We start from the raw sequence: 18620 nt of genomic DNA on the forward strand, positions 1-18620 counted from the left end.
CATAAAATTTAAAATTTAGGGGTGTTACATTCTTCCCCCCTTACAGAAAATTCGTCCTCGAATTTTATACAAGGCAGAATAAAGCACATGATTATACATTGAACAAATAAGAGTACTTGCTACGCATGTCCCGTTCTGACTCCCAGGTGCACTCTTCCACTGACTGACTCCTCCACAAAACCTTAACCATAGGAATCTGTTTTGATCTCAGCTGTCTCACTTGGTAGTCCACTATGGCTACAGGCTGCTCCTCAAATGTCAAGTTCTCTTTTAGCTCTATCACATCCTACCAAAGACATGAGAAGGATCGGGAATGTATTTCCTGAGCATGGAGATGTGAAACACGGGATGAACGTGAGAAAGGTTGGGTGGTAGCTCCAACCGGTAGGCAACTGCTCCAACTCTATTAGTAACCTCAAAAGGTCCAATATACCGAGGTGCCAACTTGCCCTTCTTTCCAAATCTCATGACTCCCTTCATTGGAAAAACCTTCAGGAATACATAGTCGCCCACAGCAAACTCCACATCCCTCCGTCTGGGGTCTGCATAACTCTTCTGCCATCGAAAAGTTTTGATCGTTCCCTGATTAAAGGAACTACCTCTGAAGTGTACTGCACTAGGTCTACATCATGCACCTTCGCTTCCCCCATTTCCGTCCAACACAGAGGAGACCTACACTTTCTTCCATATAGTGCCTCATAGGGTGCCATCCCTATGCTGGAGTGATAACTGTTGTTGTAGGCAAACTCCACCAAAGCTAGCTGCTCATCCCATTGACCTCCAAAATCCAAGACACTCATGAGAAGCATGTCTTCCAGTGTTTGGATTGTCCTTTCGGACTGTCCGTCTGTCTGAAGGTGGAAAGCCATACTGAAGTTCAACTGTGTGCCAAGTGCCTCCTGTAACTTTCTTCAAAACCGAGAAGTGAACTGGGGCCCTCTGTCAGATATTATGGAAGCCGGAACTCCATGCAATCTGACTATTTCTCGAATGCAGAACCGGGCATACTGTGCCACAGAATATGTAGTCTTCACAGGTAAGAAGTGAGCTGATTTGGTCAAGCGGTCTACAATTACCCATATCGAATCATATCCTCGCGTGGTACGAGGCAACCCAGTCACAAAATCCATAGTAATCATTTCCCACTTCCATTCTGGGATAGGGAGCTCTTGCAGCTTCCCTGACGGTCTCTGGTGTTCAAACTTCACCTTCTGACAAGTCAAGCACTTTGACACAAAGTCTGCTATGTCTCTCTTCATGCCATTCCACCAATAGCTATCTTTCACATCATAGTACATCTTGGTGGAACCTGGGTGGATACTGTACAGTGTATAGTGTGCCTCTCGCATGATTTCATTCCTGAGGTTGTCCACATCGGGCACACATATCCTAGAACCTTGCACTAGGGCGCCATCATTGGCAAATCCAAACTCACCACCTTCACCTTGCTGTACTCTTTCTATGATCTTCATCAATTGTTGGTCTCTCGTGGCCGGGAAACTCGACTGTCTCTCAAGTCCGGCCCATCAAAAGTGAGCCAACAATACCCCCTCATCTGACAGATCTAGGATTAAACCTTGATCCGTCAACTTATGTACCTCCTGAATCAACGGTCTCTTCTCTGCTGAAATGTGCGCCAAACTACCAGAAGATTTTCTGCTCAAAGCATTTGCCACAACATTGGCCTTCCCAGGGTGGTACTGGATGGTGCAATCATAGTCTTTCAGAAGCTCCATCCATCTCCTCTGTCTCAAGTTTAAGTCCCTCTGTTGGAAGATGTACTTCAAACTCTTGTGGTCGGTGTATATCTCACACACTTCACCATACAGGTAGTGTCTCCAGATTTTAAGTGCAAAGACTACAGCCGCCATTTCCAAATCATGTGTGGGGTAGTTCTGCTCATGCCTCTTCAGCTGCCTTGAAGCATAAGCCACTACCTTTCCATTCTGCATCAAAACACACCCTAGGCCAACTCTGGAGGCGTCACAATACACGGTGTATCCTTCACCACTCATAGGTAGTGTCAACACCGGGGCAGTGGTTAGACACTCCTTAAGCTAGGGGTGTGCAGTTTTCTGTTTTAACCGAAAAACCGAACCGAACCGATTAATTCGGTTTAATCGGTTCGGTTTTAAAATTTAATCGGTTCGGTTCGGTTTATAATTTTGATAATTTCGGTTAATCGGTTCGGTTCGGTTATTTTCATAAAAAAAATCAAAAAAACCGAACCGAACCGAAATTATTAATATATATAGGAAATAAAAAAAAATCGATTCGAACCGAATCGAACCGAACCGAAATTAAAGAAAACCGAACCGAACCTAAAGATTTTTTAGTTTTGATTTCCAATTTTTTTTGTTTTTATGTTTTTATTATTTAGATTTAATGTTAAAAATATGAAATTTTATAAATTTCGGTTTGATCGATTTAAAATCGAACCGAACCGAAATTTATCGGTTCGATTCGGTTCGGTTTTCTCTTATCAATCGGTTCGGTTCGGTTTTTAAAATTTTCAATTTTCGGTTTTCGGTTTTTTCGGTTCGGTTCGGTTCGGAACCGAACCGACCGTTTGCACACCCCTACCTTAAGCTTCTGGAAACTCACCTCACAGTCATCTGTCCAAATGAATGGAACATTCTTCCTGGTCAACTTAGTTAGGGGAGCCGCTATCCTGGAGAAATCTTGCACAAAACGCCTATAGTAGCTAAACCCGTAAAACTTCGCACCTCGGTGATCGTTGTAGGCCTAAGCCAATCGATTCTGACTTCAATTTTCTTGGGATCCACTTGAATACCGTCACTAGAAACCACATGTCCCAAGAATGAGATGCTTTCTAGCCAAAATTCACATTTTGAAAATTTGGCATATAGCTGGTGCTCCCTCAAGGTTTGCAACACCATCCTCAAGTGCCACACGTGTTCTTCCTCGGTCCGAGAGTATACCAGAATGTCATCTATGAATACGATGACAAAACGGTCCAAAAATGGCTTGAACACCCTGTTCATCAAGTCCATGAAGGCTGCTGGTGCATTAGTGAGTCCAAAAGACATCACCAAGAACTCATAATGACCATATCTTGTCCTGAAAGCCGTTTTGGACACGTCCTCATTCTTGATTCTCAACTGATGGTAGCCTGATCGCAGGTCTATCTTGGAAAAGAATCTAGCCCCTTGGAGCTGATCAAACAGGTCATCGATCCGAGGAAGTGGATACTTGTTCTTCACAGTCACCTTGTTCAGCTGTCTATAGTCAATACACAACCTCAATGACCCATCCTTCTTTCTAACAAATAGAACAAGAGCACTCCAGGGTGAAGTGCTCGGACGTATGAAACCCTTGTCCAAAAGCTCCTGTAGTTGCTCCTTCAGCTCTTTCAATTCTGCTGGTGTCATCCTGTAAGGTGGCATTGATATGGGGTTTGTACCCGGAACAACATCAATGCAGAACTCTATTCCCCTTTCTGGTGGCAACCCTGGAAGCTCTTCAGGGAAGACATCCATGAATTCTCTGACAACAGGAACATTTTCCATGCTGACACCTTCTACAGATGTATCTCTCACCAATGCCAAATACCCTTGGCATCCACGCCTCAACATTTTTCTGGCACTAATTGCTGACACCAAATTATATGGAGCCACGCTCCTGTCACCATCAAAGCTAAACTCTTCCACACCAGGTATGTGGAAATACACCTTTTTGTTCCTGCAGTCTAAGGTGGCATAATGAGTTGCCAACTAGTCCATCCCCAGGATTACATCGAAATCCATTACTGGTAGAGGAACCAAGTCTGCTGGGAGGATCTTTCCATCCACAACCATTGGGCTACCCGGAAAAATCATATCTACATCTATGTTGTCACTAAGCGGGGTAGCTACCGACAAAGGGCACTCTAAAGTTGTAGGGTTTCTACCCAACCTCATGGCAAACACAGGGGAGACAAATGAGTGCGTAGCACCCGGATCTATCAAAACACGAGCCTCATAAGAACAGACCAGAAGAATACCTGCCACAACTGCATTCGAAGCCTGAGCATCCTGATGGGTCAGGGTGAAAACCCGAGCTTGACCCCTACCCTGAGTGGCAGAACTCGATATCGACTTCTACCTCGACCGCTTCCAAATCCACGTCCCTCTTGTCCTCGGCCATCGAATCGATCGCCGCCATGTTGGAAGCACCCGGATACAATTATCTAGGAACATTCGCATGAACCTGTGACCCCATCGTGGCTCGGCACGAACATGGGGCATTCTCTAGCAAAGTGACCGGTTGGCCACACACAAGCATACTCTGATCCCATCAAACAAGGTCTGAATGTCCTCTTCCACACTGTGCACAAGGTGCCAAGGAGGATCTGAACCGGACCAGGCTGCTGTACCCAGGCGTGACCACTCTGGATCCGTACCACAGTGCGAATCCTCGTGGTCTGTGTCTAAAACCACTTCTCTTGCTCCTACCCTTTCCTCTGTAATTACTCTGGCCACCACTATCCGGAGTACCCATTTGGGGAACACCTGAAGAACCCTCTGCTCTATTTTTCTTTGCTCTTCCGCTGTCATCCACAGCATAGCTAATCTCAATCTGCAGCTCGATCAACCACCACATCAAAAGACGACTGGACATCATGGCCAGTTTGCATACCTCCTGGCAAGCCCCTATAGGAACCTCTTCACATTAATAGTTTCGTAGCTCTGCTGTAGGGGCATATCTGCTCAATTCGAAGTGCAGAGCATATTCATCTCTGCACTGCCATTCTATCTTAGGGCCTCGAAGGCCCACTGTTTCTGATCTCTGAAGCTTTCTGGCACAAACCGATTGATAAACAGTTCCACAAACTGAGCCCATGTCAAACCCTCCGTCCGGGGTAACACGTAGTCATTCATCCATTGTCTAGGCATAGGCCCCATGACATGCTGCATACACTCTATCAATCTTCTATCAGTCAACTGTAATTCTGTTCCTGCCTGTCTGCAGGAATCCAAAAACCGATATGCATCGTCTGCCACATCATAAGTACCAGGCACCAACTTCTTGAAATTTATGATATGTTTGTAAGATTCCTCTCTTGGTGCAGTGGACTGCTGCTGCTGTGGAGGGTGTACCATATACTGCGCCATCATGTCGATGGTCCTCTGCAACCCAGCTAGAGTAGCTGCCATGGGGTCCATGGGACCCTGTGCCATAAAGGACTGTCTTTGGGGTTGTTGCTCCTCTCTACTTGAGCAGCTCTAGGCCTCCTACCCCGCCTCCTCGGGGCAGGTGCCTCATCCTGTGCTGACACCTCGTCAGGCACATTTGGTTCTAGTGCAGTGGCAGCTCTCTTGCTTCTACGCATTTTCCTGAAATTCAGCAGCATTAGCCCACAAAATTCAAAACTGCACATTACACAGCTCTATAGACTCATATTTACACAATATATGGAGCAGAGACTAGAAGCAAAGATGACAATGCAAGACTAATGTGAACCCTATTTTTCCGCATGTGACTCCTAGTAGACTCTTCCCAACACTTAGACAACTTTTCCCTAGGAATCTGGAGCCTAAGCTCTGATACCACATTTGTCACGACCCAACCTCAGGGCCGGACCGGCACTAGGACCTGGGCCAGCCTAAAGCCCCCGAGGCCCGTAGTAAGCCTAACTGTTCATTAACCCAACTCTAAGGCCCATTTGGGCCCAATTTCAAGAAAACAAACGGACAGAGTCCGGCCATAAAATGGACTTTCCAACGGGGAGTTTTTGACTCACCCGACCTGTAAACACAATAATACTCAATTGGGGAGCTCAGCTCACCCTCCACATACTCATCAGCATAAAAATAAATGGGAGCTTAGCTCCCTCATCCAATCCATCAAACCGACATAGAATATTAAGTTTACAGGTCCAACATGATAATAATATTACAGACCAAATTCAAATAAATACTGCTAACACATGCGGAAATTCTAGGAGTAAATAAAATTACACAAATAAAGATAAACAACCTGCGAAGTATAAAAGCAAGTTAACCCAGAATAAAATATCCTCCTGTGGCCTGTAAAAATTTTTGAACAGGAGTGAGCGTTCGACTCAGAGAGTAAAATATCAATCTTAACTATAATCTCTATAACTATCTGAACTAATGCACTCTGTAGAGTGAAATGCAACATAAACAACATTTTCACATCATAACATCAAAAAGGTAATTTGGAGCACTCACACACCCTGTAGTATCAATCATAACATATGGGAGCTGATCCCCTATACAGCTCTCTTTAATCCAACCTGGTGCCAGCGAATTACTCAAGCTCGGACTTCCACTTAATAACCAAATCGAGGGTCCCAGCGAATTACTCAAGCCGTGACTACCCCTCGAAGGATCGGGTCCCAGCGAATTACTCAAGCCGTGACTACCCCGTCCTATCCATAGTCCACACCACATCACACGCACGCCAACGCACGCACACTGCTCCAAATTACCACAACAACATCCATGGCACATCAACAGTTATGAATGCAACATAAATCGTGCCTAGAGTTTAACTACATAAATATATGCATATAAGTGATGCATGGGCATACTTGAACATATAATAATATCGAAATTACAATTAAAATTAATATTTTACTCACAGACTTGTGATGGTCACTGAGGCGGCTGGGCGAAGGAAGAAGGCTGTCCCGGCTCACCTGACAATTTTATTACAATCATTTAATAAATTTGACTCAATACAAACAAGGAAAAAGACCAATACGTCCTAAGTCGTGCCGAAAATCCGGCAGAGTCTCCCCTATACCTAGGACCTACCCAACCTGCAAAATGGCTCAAAACACACTTCTATATTCACAATCCATATATCCACAGTTCAATCATATCACACAGCCCCTCCTGGGCCCATCAAATCAATCATCCATCACAATACGCAAAATTTAAATTTAGTAATTATTATTGATCATTTTTGCAAAAGCGCCAAACAAGCTCTAAAAATTATAAAACTTTGCCCCGCGGTCCTTAGCAATATTACTAAGCTATTGCAAAAAGAATCGTAATTTTCTAAGCTACCACAAATATTTTATGGATTTTTAATCCTATTTAAGCACTAGAAAATTACGAAAAAGCAAGGTTCGGGTTTACCTTTGCCGATTCTGACTTCGGGAACGCGCTCGGGACGTCTGACAATGGGGGGCTAGCCAAAACCTCGGTCCAATTCGGAGACTTTTCCGGTAACGGGTCTGTCTGGCCGGAATTTTGTAGACCCGGTCGATTGTCGAATTTCCGCGAATCGAGGATACCTACACGAAGCCCATAACACGGGGGTTAGTACATAAATTTTTCAGAATTTTCTAAGCTCATTTAATGCTCGAAAATACACTGCGAAGTTCCGTGGGACCCACCGAAAACGGTGTCGGAAAAATTCAAAATTTATGTCGTTGCGAAGCTCTCGACGAGTGGAGCGTGCTGGTAGCCTCGGTTTTCTCGTGGGATTCACGGTTTTCGAGAAATCTAGCCCAAAAGTCGAAATAGGCTAAAATCTTCCGGAGCAAAAATCGGACAAACCGCTCGATGGATTTCGGCGTTCTTGGTCTCTATGGAAAGCTCTTGCCGAGTAGATGATTTTAGACACAAGACCCGGTCCAATCGGTGGCCGGATCGGCCGGATTGGCGGGAAGGCTGGAGCGACGCAGCCAGAGGCGTTCGCTGCGTTTTCAAGCCGTTTAGGCGTGATCGTCGGTGTTTGGTGGTGGCCCAGTGGTGAAGTGAGTGGTGGTGGCCGTGGTGGGGAGGAGAGAGAAAAGAGAGAGAAAAGGGAGAGGGACGACGCGCGCGGGGAAGAAAAAGGGAAGGAAGAAAAGGGCCAGTCCGATTCGATCGGTCCGATCCGGTCCGGTTCGATTCGGCCGGTTCGATTCAGAATACAAAATTTTGAATTTTTACTCTGCCTCGGGACAGAAAACGAGGTCCAAAAATTCCGAAAAAATTCCAGAAAACTCAGAAAAATACGTAGACTGCAAATATATTTTTATTTTTGCCACGTGGTCTTTAAATTAATTTTTTTAAAATCATCAAAGTTTATATTTTCGAAAAATCGAACCCGATTTTTAAAATCCAAAAAATCTCAAAAAAATTTCAAAAATTTAATAAAATTAAAATACAAAAAATACTCATAAAATTTAAAATTTAGGGGTGTTACATAATTCTTTATTTTTGACGACACAGTCAATATAGTTGAGAGTTTAAGATGCAATTCATATATATATTTTTTTGGATATATGCCTATAATTTATTCAAGGAAAGAAAAAATTAAAGAGAAATTTATAATTTTATTTTTGAGTTTTGTCCTATATAACATTTTAATTCTAAATTTAAATTTTGTCCTAAATTTATAATTAGTATTTAAATAATTAATTTTCAAATCTAAGGATAAAAGTGTAATATTGTGTAAAATTTAAGAACTAAATCATTAATTTTTCAAAATTTAAATATTAAAATATAATATATAACAAAATATAAGAATCAAATTTTAAATTTTCCAAAATTAAATAACTTCTTCAGCCTGTTAGTTTTAAAAAATCTTTGTAAAAGCTGATCTTCTTGATGTCTATTAGTGTTTATTGAAGTATGGTTTTTGGTCCATTAGAGGGGTGTCAACCAACAATTATACAGCCTATCAGCATTAGATGTAAGCCATTTTCCATTTTTTCATTTGAAAATTGGACGGAAGGAAAGGAACCTCTTACCAATCCAGAATTCGTGTGCACCAGGAGCAGTCCAGCCAGTTGGAAACTGTTCTTTAAAGAAAAGGTCCCTCCAATTACAATCATCTTCCTTTTTTTTTTTTATTTAATGAATAATGACAAAAGAATGATAAAATATTTTTAATGGATATTTCAAATTCAGATCATTTTTGTTCAAACGCTGTGTTCCCACCTGATTTGTCCCACTATGACTCTATCTTAAAACTGTTTCGTTTTCGTTGGAAAAAGAAAAAAATTTCATTTTCGTTTGAGAAAAGAAAACAAAAGAAAAAGAAGCACGAAAGCATCGGCTAAACAACTGGGTCAATTAAATGCCTACATACCTAATCAACAATTATATTAATGCTTATTTTATGTTTTGGTTAACATTAAAATTCAAATGTATAATACAAAAACTCTCTGTCTCTCTCTCTCTCTCTCATCAATTAGTCAGCGAAAAGATGAGGCTGGCCACTAGACAAAGTAGAAAATAAACATACAGCTCTCCCACTGCCTTTGCCAGCTGATCCTAATATTCTTCCCTAATCAATTCTATTTTATACAATTTTAGGGCAGGCAAGGTTGGGATGTCACTGTCCTTGATCATCTGTCACATTACAACGTTCAACATGGCTCCACCCACATGGGATGGTTTAGTAGACCCCGTTTTTATGGTAATTGGGTCACGGTCACCCACAACTTTGTTTTGTTCCCATTACTTGTTTCAGAAATCAAACCCATCTAGTCTACCTAACTGGGAAGAAGAGAAGACTCCCAAGATCTAAGCATCTAAGCATGAAAATATGATGTCAATACCAAATAATAATGTGCTATAGCGAATGGAAGTGCCAACAACTTATTTTTTACACTCTTCAAGTAATTGTAGATACAAATTATAATTGAATTGATCATAACATACCATTAACATTGAAAGAAGTTTTTAAAAAAATAGTGATTAAATGAATTGCCAAATCAGTTCCTTAGATGATTGACAGTAGATGGAAATTTGCAGATTTTGGTGTAGCAGCAAACGCAGTCCCTCTGATCTCAACGACCTTTTGGGTTCATGATCTGTGAGAACACAGCACTTGGTGTCAATCCATCTGAGTCTTCACTAGCAAGGCTCCGGCCGCCTATGCTCATGCTCATTCCAATGCTCCTTGAATCTGTAATGTTACCATCAAAGCCAGGGGAAGTATCAGGATCTTTCTTCCCTTTAGAGGCCATATTAAATGGCATCTCCTCGTCATCTATTCCAGCAATACCTTTCCCACTCTCCTCTGCACTCTCTTGCAGCTGCAAAGCAAACTCTAGGTTCCAAAGCACATCTCCCATTGATGGCCTCTCAATGCCCTGATCAGCCACACACTTCATTGCAGTCTCAGCAAACTTTCTGAAGCATTCAGGTGCAATCTTCCCCTTCAGATAGGGGTCAACAATCTGAACCAGAATGCCTTTATTGAGGCAATGAGCAGCCCACTCTGCCAAGCTGACTTGCTCCTTTGGCAGCGTTGGGTTCAAGGCTGGTCGAGCACACAGGATCTCAAACAGCACAACTCCAAAAGAGTAAACATCTGATTTTTCAGTCAGTTGCTGTCGCCTAAAATACTCTGGATCCAGATAGCCAAAACTACCCTTCACTACAGTGCTAACATGGGTGTGATCCAAAGTAGGACCCGTTTTTGACAAGCCAAAATCAGAAACCTTTGCAACCCATTTCTCATCCAAAAGAATGTTGGTTGTCTTGACATCTCGGTGGATAATAGTGTGTTTGGCACCAGTGTGGAGATAGTGTAGACCACGAGCAGCACCAATGCATATCTCAAGCCTTTGCTTCCAGGGCAAAGGAGGCTTTTGGGTTTTGTATAGATGCTCACGCAGTGTTCCATAAGCCATGTAATCATAAACAAGGATCATCTCACAGTTCTCCTCGCAGTACCCAATCAATGAAACAAGGTGACGGTGTCGAAGTTTTGAGAGCATTTCAATCTCAGTTTGGAACTCATGCACACCCTGCTCAGAAAGTGGATTGCCACGCTTGATTGCTACTTTAGTTGTCCCACCATCAATTTCCCCCTTGTAGACTTTGCCAAAGCCTCCCACTCCAAGGAGAAGAGCCTCATCAAAATTGTTAGTAGCAGCCTTGATCTCAGCAAAAGAGAAGTGGCGGCAAAGGTTTGAAGGTAAAGAGGAAGCATAACTTCCTGTCGTGTTTGTTTTTGCTGAACCAGCAGAGTGAGAATTTCCATACAAAGAAAGAGGAAGCCACCCAGATGGCCCATCACTTGCACTTGCCTCCTTCCCTTGTCTACGACGGCGAGATGCGGCAATAACACAGCAACCAATGACAAGTGCTATAACAACTCCACCGCTTACACCCCCAGCTATAATTGCTTTCTGGTTCTTTGAATGGCCAGAGCCTGATGATGGTCTGACCAATGAAGGGTCAATTACTTCCTGTTTAGGAGCAGGGATTGGATTGGGCCCAGCAAGATTACCATCACCAGGAGTGCTAATTTTGAATATCTCCACTCCATTTAAGATTGCATCATAAAACTGAGACTTCAAGACTGAATCTGTATTTGGACGAAGTGCAAGCCACAGATCCTGCTGAGGGCTCCCACCAGGAACAAGCACCACGTAATCCCTATGCACTGGAACTCCATTGTGATCATTTGCCCAGGCAACCACATCAGCTTGATCCTCAGCGGTTTGATTATTGAGGAAGATGCTGAACACTCTTTGATTAATCTTGGTTATGTTTGAGGCAATTTCACAAAAATGAAGCCTAACCAAATAACTGAAACCAGAGTCGATGCTAAAAATCCAAGTCAAATTGTAATTCAAATTGACGCCAACACTCGGTCCCATTGATCTAGCAGTAGAATAGACATTAAGAGGTGCAATATATGGAGGCACCGGGCTTTCAATTGTCATGTTTGGATCAGCAGTCTCGGCAACACCAAACCCTGCTCCATAAAGATATGCCTGGTCATCAAACCAAGACCTAAGCATACCTGTATCTCCTGACGGCGAGATGTCATTCCCGCCCACATTTAACCGATAAACATTCTCAAGCGCAGTACTGTTATCTATAGTAAATGGAGCGGAATTACCCACTATCATTAAAGTTCCATCAGTATTACTATAAATATCAGGCATCGACACTATCTCTATCCCATTAACAAATGCATAAGACTTTGAAGAATTTGAAGATGGGCTGAAAGTTATGTTCAATGTTCCACCATCTACATTGATAGAGTACTCCTTCACAATAAAAGCAAAATTCAAAGCCTCTGTTGTTTGAGCAACACTGAAGTTCTTAAGAAGAGTAAAAGGCCCAGCTGTGACGGCGAAGAGAGAATCAGATACATTAAGCCCATTGTACGAAGCAGGATAGAAGTACAGGCGAACGAATTTTCGACCAGCAGCCAAGGGGAAACTATAGGTAAAATCAGAGTGAAAAACTCGAGCAGTCATGAAAGGGACTTGAGGGACTGCAGGATCTTGGGTGGCAGCAGGGGATGTGGACGAATTCCCTGTCGATACCAAGAATTTAGAACCTTTATCGGCAGTCCATTTCTGACCATCGGAATCGGTATCATCCGAAGTTGCCCCACAATCTAGCAGTATTTTATCAGTTGGCAAATAATTTTGGGCAAAGGCAACAAGAATTGCAGAGACCAAGCAAAGTAAAACGAGAGCAGAAGCAGGAAAACACCTACCCATTCTCCACCTATGGACTCCAATTTGACAATAGAAGCAGAATTAACAACTTATATGAAGCGGAAAAAGGACTAACCCTTAACCCAAATCCAAATCAGAACCCCAAAAAGATGAAATACTAAGACGAAGCAGCAAAGTCGAAAATGCAAGATCTGAGACTTGAACCCAATGAAATCAACTCTAAAGCTTGAACCTTAACTTTTCAGATAACAAAAAAGCAAAGAACCCATAAAAGAAGAAGAAACCCAGATCCACAAAAACAATAGACTAAAAGAAAAAGAAGCAGAAAACTAACACTAGATTGCAGAGAAAGCAAGGAAAGCAACCATTACTAGAAAAAAGAAAAGGAATTCAAGCTATTTTCAGCTCAAGAGGAGGATAAGATTAACTACAGCTGTGGTCTTACCTCGCAGGCAGGTGAGAAATCTAGCTCAGCAAGTCAAACCAGAGAGATGATATCTCATCACAGAGGGAAAAGGAGCGTGTTTCACAAGCCGAGAGGCGAGAGCAGAAAGAAGAGGAAAGTTGCTCAGTTATTTTAAGACACGGATACTAATAAATTTTCAACTTAAACTGTCGCTAATTATGGAAGTAGAATAGTATTAGTAATAATTATTTATTTTAAAAATAAATGACTTTTCATTATGAAATGACGAGAATGACCTTGGAGGCGCCAACTACCAATTGTGTTTGTATTGCTGATGCTGAGTTGGTTACAGTGCAGAACAGTAGGGAAGTGATTTAAGAGTTGAGAGGCGGTGCACGCGTTTCTCCCTTGAATTTAGCAAAATTATCCGGTTCGTTATAAATTTAAAATAAAATATGTGTTCTAAAATTTATGTTTAAAATAAATAAAATTTATATATTTATATTTTAAATATAATAAATTATGTTTAAATAAAATTTTCCCTTCAGTTTAATACTTGTGCTGAAAATTATAAATATTATTTTTTATCCTTCAAATTTGTCTATTTTAACACTACGTTCAAATAATTTTATGAAACAATAATTTTATGTAAATTTAAATATTACATAAAATAATAAGTCAATAATAAATAAATATATATATAAATATGAATATTATTTAAAAAAAAATTATATAGTGATTATAATTTTTTTTTAGAAATTTTCTTGTTTATATTAAATTTACATAAATTTAAGATACAAAATGTATGATAAGACTCATTTATTTAATAAATAAATTTTACATATTTATATTTTGAATATATGATAAATTTGATTTAGGTAAAAATTTCTCTTTTTTTTTTTTCTAAATCGCCTATTATAATGAGATAGTCATCTAGTCATCTATTATAATGAGATACATGGAGTTTTAGTTTTTTTTTTTTTTTTTTTTTTAGATGGATCCGAGTTTGAGCTAACAACTGAAATATGCTCCATGGATTGGCGATTCTGTTTAAAAGAAACAGAACAAACACAAAAGGCTTAATGAAAGCATATTTGGAAATACCACTCAACAAATATAATGAAAATGAGATTATCACATTTGCTAACCTGTGATCTGTATTCAAAGTTACCATATCCATTAGTTGCTCCATTCGTACAAGCCACTTCTTCTCCTTCCTTTATCTCGATCCTGTTCTTACAAGCCATTATTAGCCAAGAACAAAAGATATGGATTGATTTCTTTCTCTATATAGTGGTAGTTGTTGGTGTCTTTGCTGATATGTGCAATGGCACTGTCACCTTGACATGATGACATTTGATCAGCTAGCTAGTTTAAGCCTCTTTGGGTCTCATTATTTCGTAAGACAAGACCCTTCCATGTATATAACTTACCTTGGGAGTGATACCTCCAACTTTTACGTATGCACCTACCTGCATTATCTATATGCTGTCTGACTGTGCTTGGAAGAGGAGAATGGGAGATACAAGAAATATAATATTTATGATTATATATTTATTATTTGGTAAGTTTATGCATGTGGTTTAGTAAAAGTTTGATGTAAGTAATTCGGTTAAACTTACTATGAGTTTTGAAAAGTCTTATTTAAGTTTTAGTGTCAATCACAAATTTCCTATTTGAATTGTGAAAGTGTGTGCGTAGGTGAGATACAGAAAAGTAGAGAGGGGGTGGAAGAGAAGTGAGAGAGAGAGAAAGAGAGATGAAAGAGAGAGAGAGGGGGAATGGGAAAGAGAGGAGAAGAGAGATGACAAAGATGGAGAAATATTTAATTTTAAATTAAAATATATTTTTATTTTTTCATTTAATTATAGGTGAATTGAGAAAATTTTGAATTGAAAAGCCAAGCTATTAATAAAAATCAAATTCTAACATAGATATCCACTCCCAATAGCTTCAAATAAGCATGATTGAGAACGGCTTTGGGGTTTTTTTTTTTTAGCTCTCGGCTGTTGCACTTGTAAGCAAAAGATTTGCCAACTTTGATGTTAAGATGGATATCTAAGTAGTCACATGATAATTAATAAGGTTATAGTACACATTGAGAAAATGATAAGAGGATCCACTAAGATGATTTGGCCATATCTAATTTGGAGTATTGAATGCTCCCGTATAGAAATGTAATAATTTAGTGGTAAGATAATTAAGAAGAAAAAGAAAAATACCTAAAATGATGTGAGAAAATAATATCAAATGATTTACACTTTTGAAACATTGACAAGGAATATTTCAAATAATGATAAGGAACTGATTTCAAATAAAGCTGAAGCTGAATGGTAAAAAATGATTCATAAAATGACCCTAACTGATTTGGGATTAAGATTTAGTTGTTATCATACACCATTTGTCTCAAAAATATAGAGCTCTATCTTATTACTCGTGCAGGGCATGCTACATTCCACAGAGTAAGAAAAAGACTTTACATTATCAAAGATTTATGCAAAAACTTAAACCTTCAATTGTATCACATTCTTCCCATAGATACTAGTAACTAATGAAAAAACCAGGACCCTGTTCTCATTGTTGCCAAAAGCCATATCGAATGCAAGAGAGCTCCCTGCAGATGATAATTTTTCGAGTTCCTCAAGCCACTGGTTACAAAACAGCTATGCTCATGTCTACTTTCACGTGAGGGATCTGCTTTCCCATTCTTGTCATTCAATCAAACAGGATTCAGTTGTTTTATCTCATAACTTGAATCATTTAAGAAGAAAATTCTGGGAGGTTTCTGTTCTCTGAGAATTGAAAAACAATCAAGTCACACACCTGACACCTCAGCATAATATAGGGAGAGCATGATTTAGACATGTCCTGTGAGAACTAATGATGCAAATCAAAAGTGTATCTAAGAAGAAAAGGAAACTGATAATGAAAATCAGAGGGGGCAGACATGGACTCACGGATCTATTACAGGTAACTATTTGTTTAAGCTAAACTTTGAAAGTACTGCAGCTGCCTGGTCACCACCCAACAAGAAATAAGGATGCCTAAGAGTAGCAGCTGCCGATAAACGGCCTCTCATAAGGCTACCCCTCTCTGAGATCAGTTTTGTAGCAAGATCCCACCCTCTACCTGAGTCGAGGTCAAGAATTGTTAAGTCAGGCCTCAATCGAGTGTCCTTTCTCCATCTATTCAAGTCGTATTCAACCGTTTTTAGCTCTGCATTGAAATTCTTTAAGCCTCCTACGGACCTTAAAGTTGGTATGGCCATTTGTAAGAGTACAATCCCAGCAGAATACATATCAAATAGATCAGGACTGTTCAGCTGCAACAGAAATTGCAAACTTCATTTAAGAACTTCAAAGAACATAGGCATTGTGCTTAATCCAACACATACACAGGCACACACATGTATATACACACCTCTAAAAGGCACCAAAATTTGAATCCATTTCGTTTCATGCAAACAAAAGAGGTTAGGCAGTATAGTACCTGCCAAAGTATTGGAGAAAGCAAGGCAGCAATTGGCTCTGGCGGAGGACTTGGGGTCTCCTCTGGAAGTACGTATAGCTCAGGTGGGCAATAGTCAGGATCGAGCAGAGTTCGATTGGGTTCATAGTTCTTGCCTATTCGAAGGTCAGTGGCAGCCCCAAAATCTATGAGCTTGATCTTTCCCTTCTTTGTCACAACTAAGTTGGCTGGCTTTACATCCCGATGAACAATTCCCGTATCATGGATTTTTTTCAGTGAAGTAATAATCTGGCGCATTATTTGCTTGATGATCAATGCATTACGTTTAACAGAATCCACTCCTTGCAGGACACGTCCAAACATGACAGACTCCAAGTTAAAAGGGAAGTTACGATCTTTCATATAATCAGCAAGATTTCGATCTCCCTGTCACATGGACATCCCTACAATTAGCACAAGAGACGGTTGGTGCATCCTCAAATTATTTTTATTGTAGAAGAATGAGCATATATTTAGTAATGAGCTTTATTTAATCAAGAAATGTTTAGAACATCAAAATAAACATATGAAGAAGCTGCAGAAAGCCATTAACTTGTATCCTCCATGCTTCCTAAGGATCCATAGAGATAGGTGTGAACTTATGTTGAAGAAGATTTCGATTTATGTTAATTGAAGTATTACTAAACATTAACATAGTGTCAAATTCAAATATCCATTCGTTTCAAAATCCCATCAGTCCAAATGAGTTGTAATATCATTCAAAATCTGATGTTACATAAGGCAGATTAAGAAAAGGCTTTAATTTTTTGTTGATTCAAAAGGGAATCCCTCCCTAGTGCACTAGAAAGTGGTTGAAAATTTTCAAATTGGAGTACCTCAAATTTCCAAACAAGCCATTTTGCACCCTGTGTAAATTGTGAATTCGTTTTGTCAGCAACAAAACTACCGAGGAATTCAGCACATGTTTCAGGAGCTGCTCTTGACATCCTATAATTAAACCACTCCTCAACTTCACCAAATTCTTCAGCCCCTTGGATTCCAACCTTCACCTGCATATTCCCATTGATAACAATCCAACTCCCATCAGTTTTGTAAGTAGAAAAGGATCGCACGAGCAACCATAGAATTCACCTACGAGCATGAAATTGATACAAGACTATGAACTCATACTTTGGTTTAGATTTTATACTTAAGGATTGAAATTCCTTTGATCTTCGGAATGTAAAACAATGACAATAGAAAGGGAAAAGAAAGAAGTTAATAGCAATTGGTTATAGAAAGAGCTTAGCAAAGATGATTACTAGTCATAAAGTTACCATTTTGAGAATAACCTTCTCTTTGTATCTCCCATTCAATTCCAGTGATTTTCCCCTTCTTCTCTTTTGCCCCCTCTCTTCCAGAGTCACATTTTTTGGAATAATTACCCCTGAATAAACAACACCGAAAGATCCTTCTCCCAATTTATTTTCAATCATAAAGTCAGTACTCTTCAAGCGCCGTCGTCCACTCAAGCTGTCCAAACCCAGTTGCAGAGGAGCCAGAAGGTACGCATCAATGGCACCTATTAGTACACCAGGCCTTGCAGTTAAGTAAATCCATGCGAGTCCACCAAAAACCAATAATCCCCATTTCTGAAACTCAGATAAATCGTCAGTAATTCTATGGAACTGGACCAACCCAGATTGAAAGATAGGGAACTGGTCCGGATGGAGAGTGGGATCTAATGAATCATCTGGGATGTTGCCAAAAAATGCATTGCACCTTCCTGGGTTATGCTTGAAGCCTTTAGTGAAAGAATGTAGATTATGGCGGAAAGTAAAAGTGGGCTTGAAAGCAGAGAAGCAAAGAATTTTAGGATACTGCTGAATTGCAACAGCAGTTGGAGATAAAAGAGAAGCCATGCCACTGCTTGAGCGCAGGCTGCCTCCTCACGAAATTCAATTAAATCAGGAGGGCAGGAGGCTAATATTTTGCCACATGACATTTTACAATTTATCCACTGCGCTGGTAGGAAATACGTGGACAAAGATTCAGCCCCATTTCGCCCCACAAGGTCTCTAGACTGTATGGGCCCAACAGATAATGGGCCCAACAGACTAAGGTTGCACTCTTCTCCTTTGAGCGTATACCGTGTAACAAACTATGGATTAATTTTCTCAAAATAAACAGACCGAAATTACATGATGCTAGCCTTTTTCAATTTTGTTATTATTATCATCATTACAAGAAATCCAACCATCGCTTACAATTCCTCATAGGATTACCTTTATGTTCACTTTTTAAATCCTTACAGTATGTTTCTCAAAAAAAAAAAAAAAAAAAAATCCTTACGCTATAAAACTGAAATTA

The 18620-nt window shown here is 40.2% G+C and overlaps 2 protein-coding genes across 4 annotated transcripts; both read right to left on the minus strand.

Moving 5' to 3' along the window:
- Window positions 1-9550: 9550 nt before the first annotated feature.
- LOC110671208 (receptor-like protein kinase FERONIA) lies at window positions 9551-12997 on the minus strand. Of its 2 annotated transcripts, XM_058144242.1 has the most exons (2): window positions 12843-12996; window positions 9551-12249 (listed from the first exon to the last, which is right to left on the minus strand). In XM_058144242.1, the coding sequence occupies exon 2, from the start codon at window positions 12188-12190 to the stop codon at window positions 9758-9760; it is 2433 nt and encodes an 810-aa protein (XP_058000225.1). In that variant the 5' UTR covers window positions 12191-12249; window positions 12843-12996; the 3' UTR covers window positions 9551-9757. The 2 variants fall into 2 exon arrangements, with proteins under 2 accessions (XP_058000225.1, XP_058000224.1); XM_058144241.1 differs by having other exon boundaries at window positions 9551-12997.
- Window positions 12998-15537: 2540 nt separating this feature from the next.
- On the minus strand, window positions 15538-18392 carry LOC110671186 (serine/threonine-protein kinase STN8, chloroplastic). Of its 2 annotated transcripts, none has more exons than XM_021833580.2 (4): window positions 17603-18392; window positions 17147-17320; window positions 16293-16697; window positions 15538-16125 (listed from the first exon to the last, which is right to left on the minus strand). In XM_021833580.2, exons 1-4 carry the CDS (start codon window positions 18170-18172, stop codon window positions 15778-15780), a joined length of 1497 nt encoding a protein of 498 aa, XP_021689272.2. In that variant the 5' UTR covers window positions 18173-18392; the 3' UTR covers window positions 15538-15777. The 2 variants fall into 2 exon arrangements, with proteins under 2 accessions (XP_021689272.2, XP_021689270.2); XM_021833578.2 differs by having other exon boundaries at window positions 17588-18380.
- Window positions 18393-18620: the final 228 nt, after the last annotated feature.

Source organism: Hevea brasiliensis, chromosome 3 (genome assembly GCF_030052815.1).
Source record: "Hevea brasiliensis isolate MT/VB/25A 57/8 chromosome 3, ASM3005281v1, whole genome shotgun sequence".
Classification (NCBI taxonomy): Eukaryota; Viridiplantae; Streptophyta; class Magnoliopsida; order Malpighiales; family Euphorbiaceae; genus Hevea; species Hevea brasiliensis.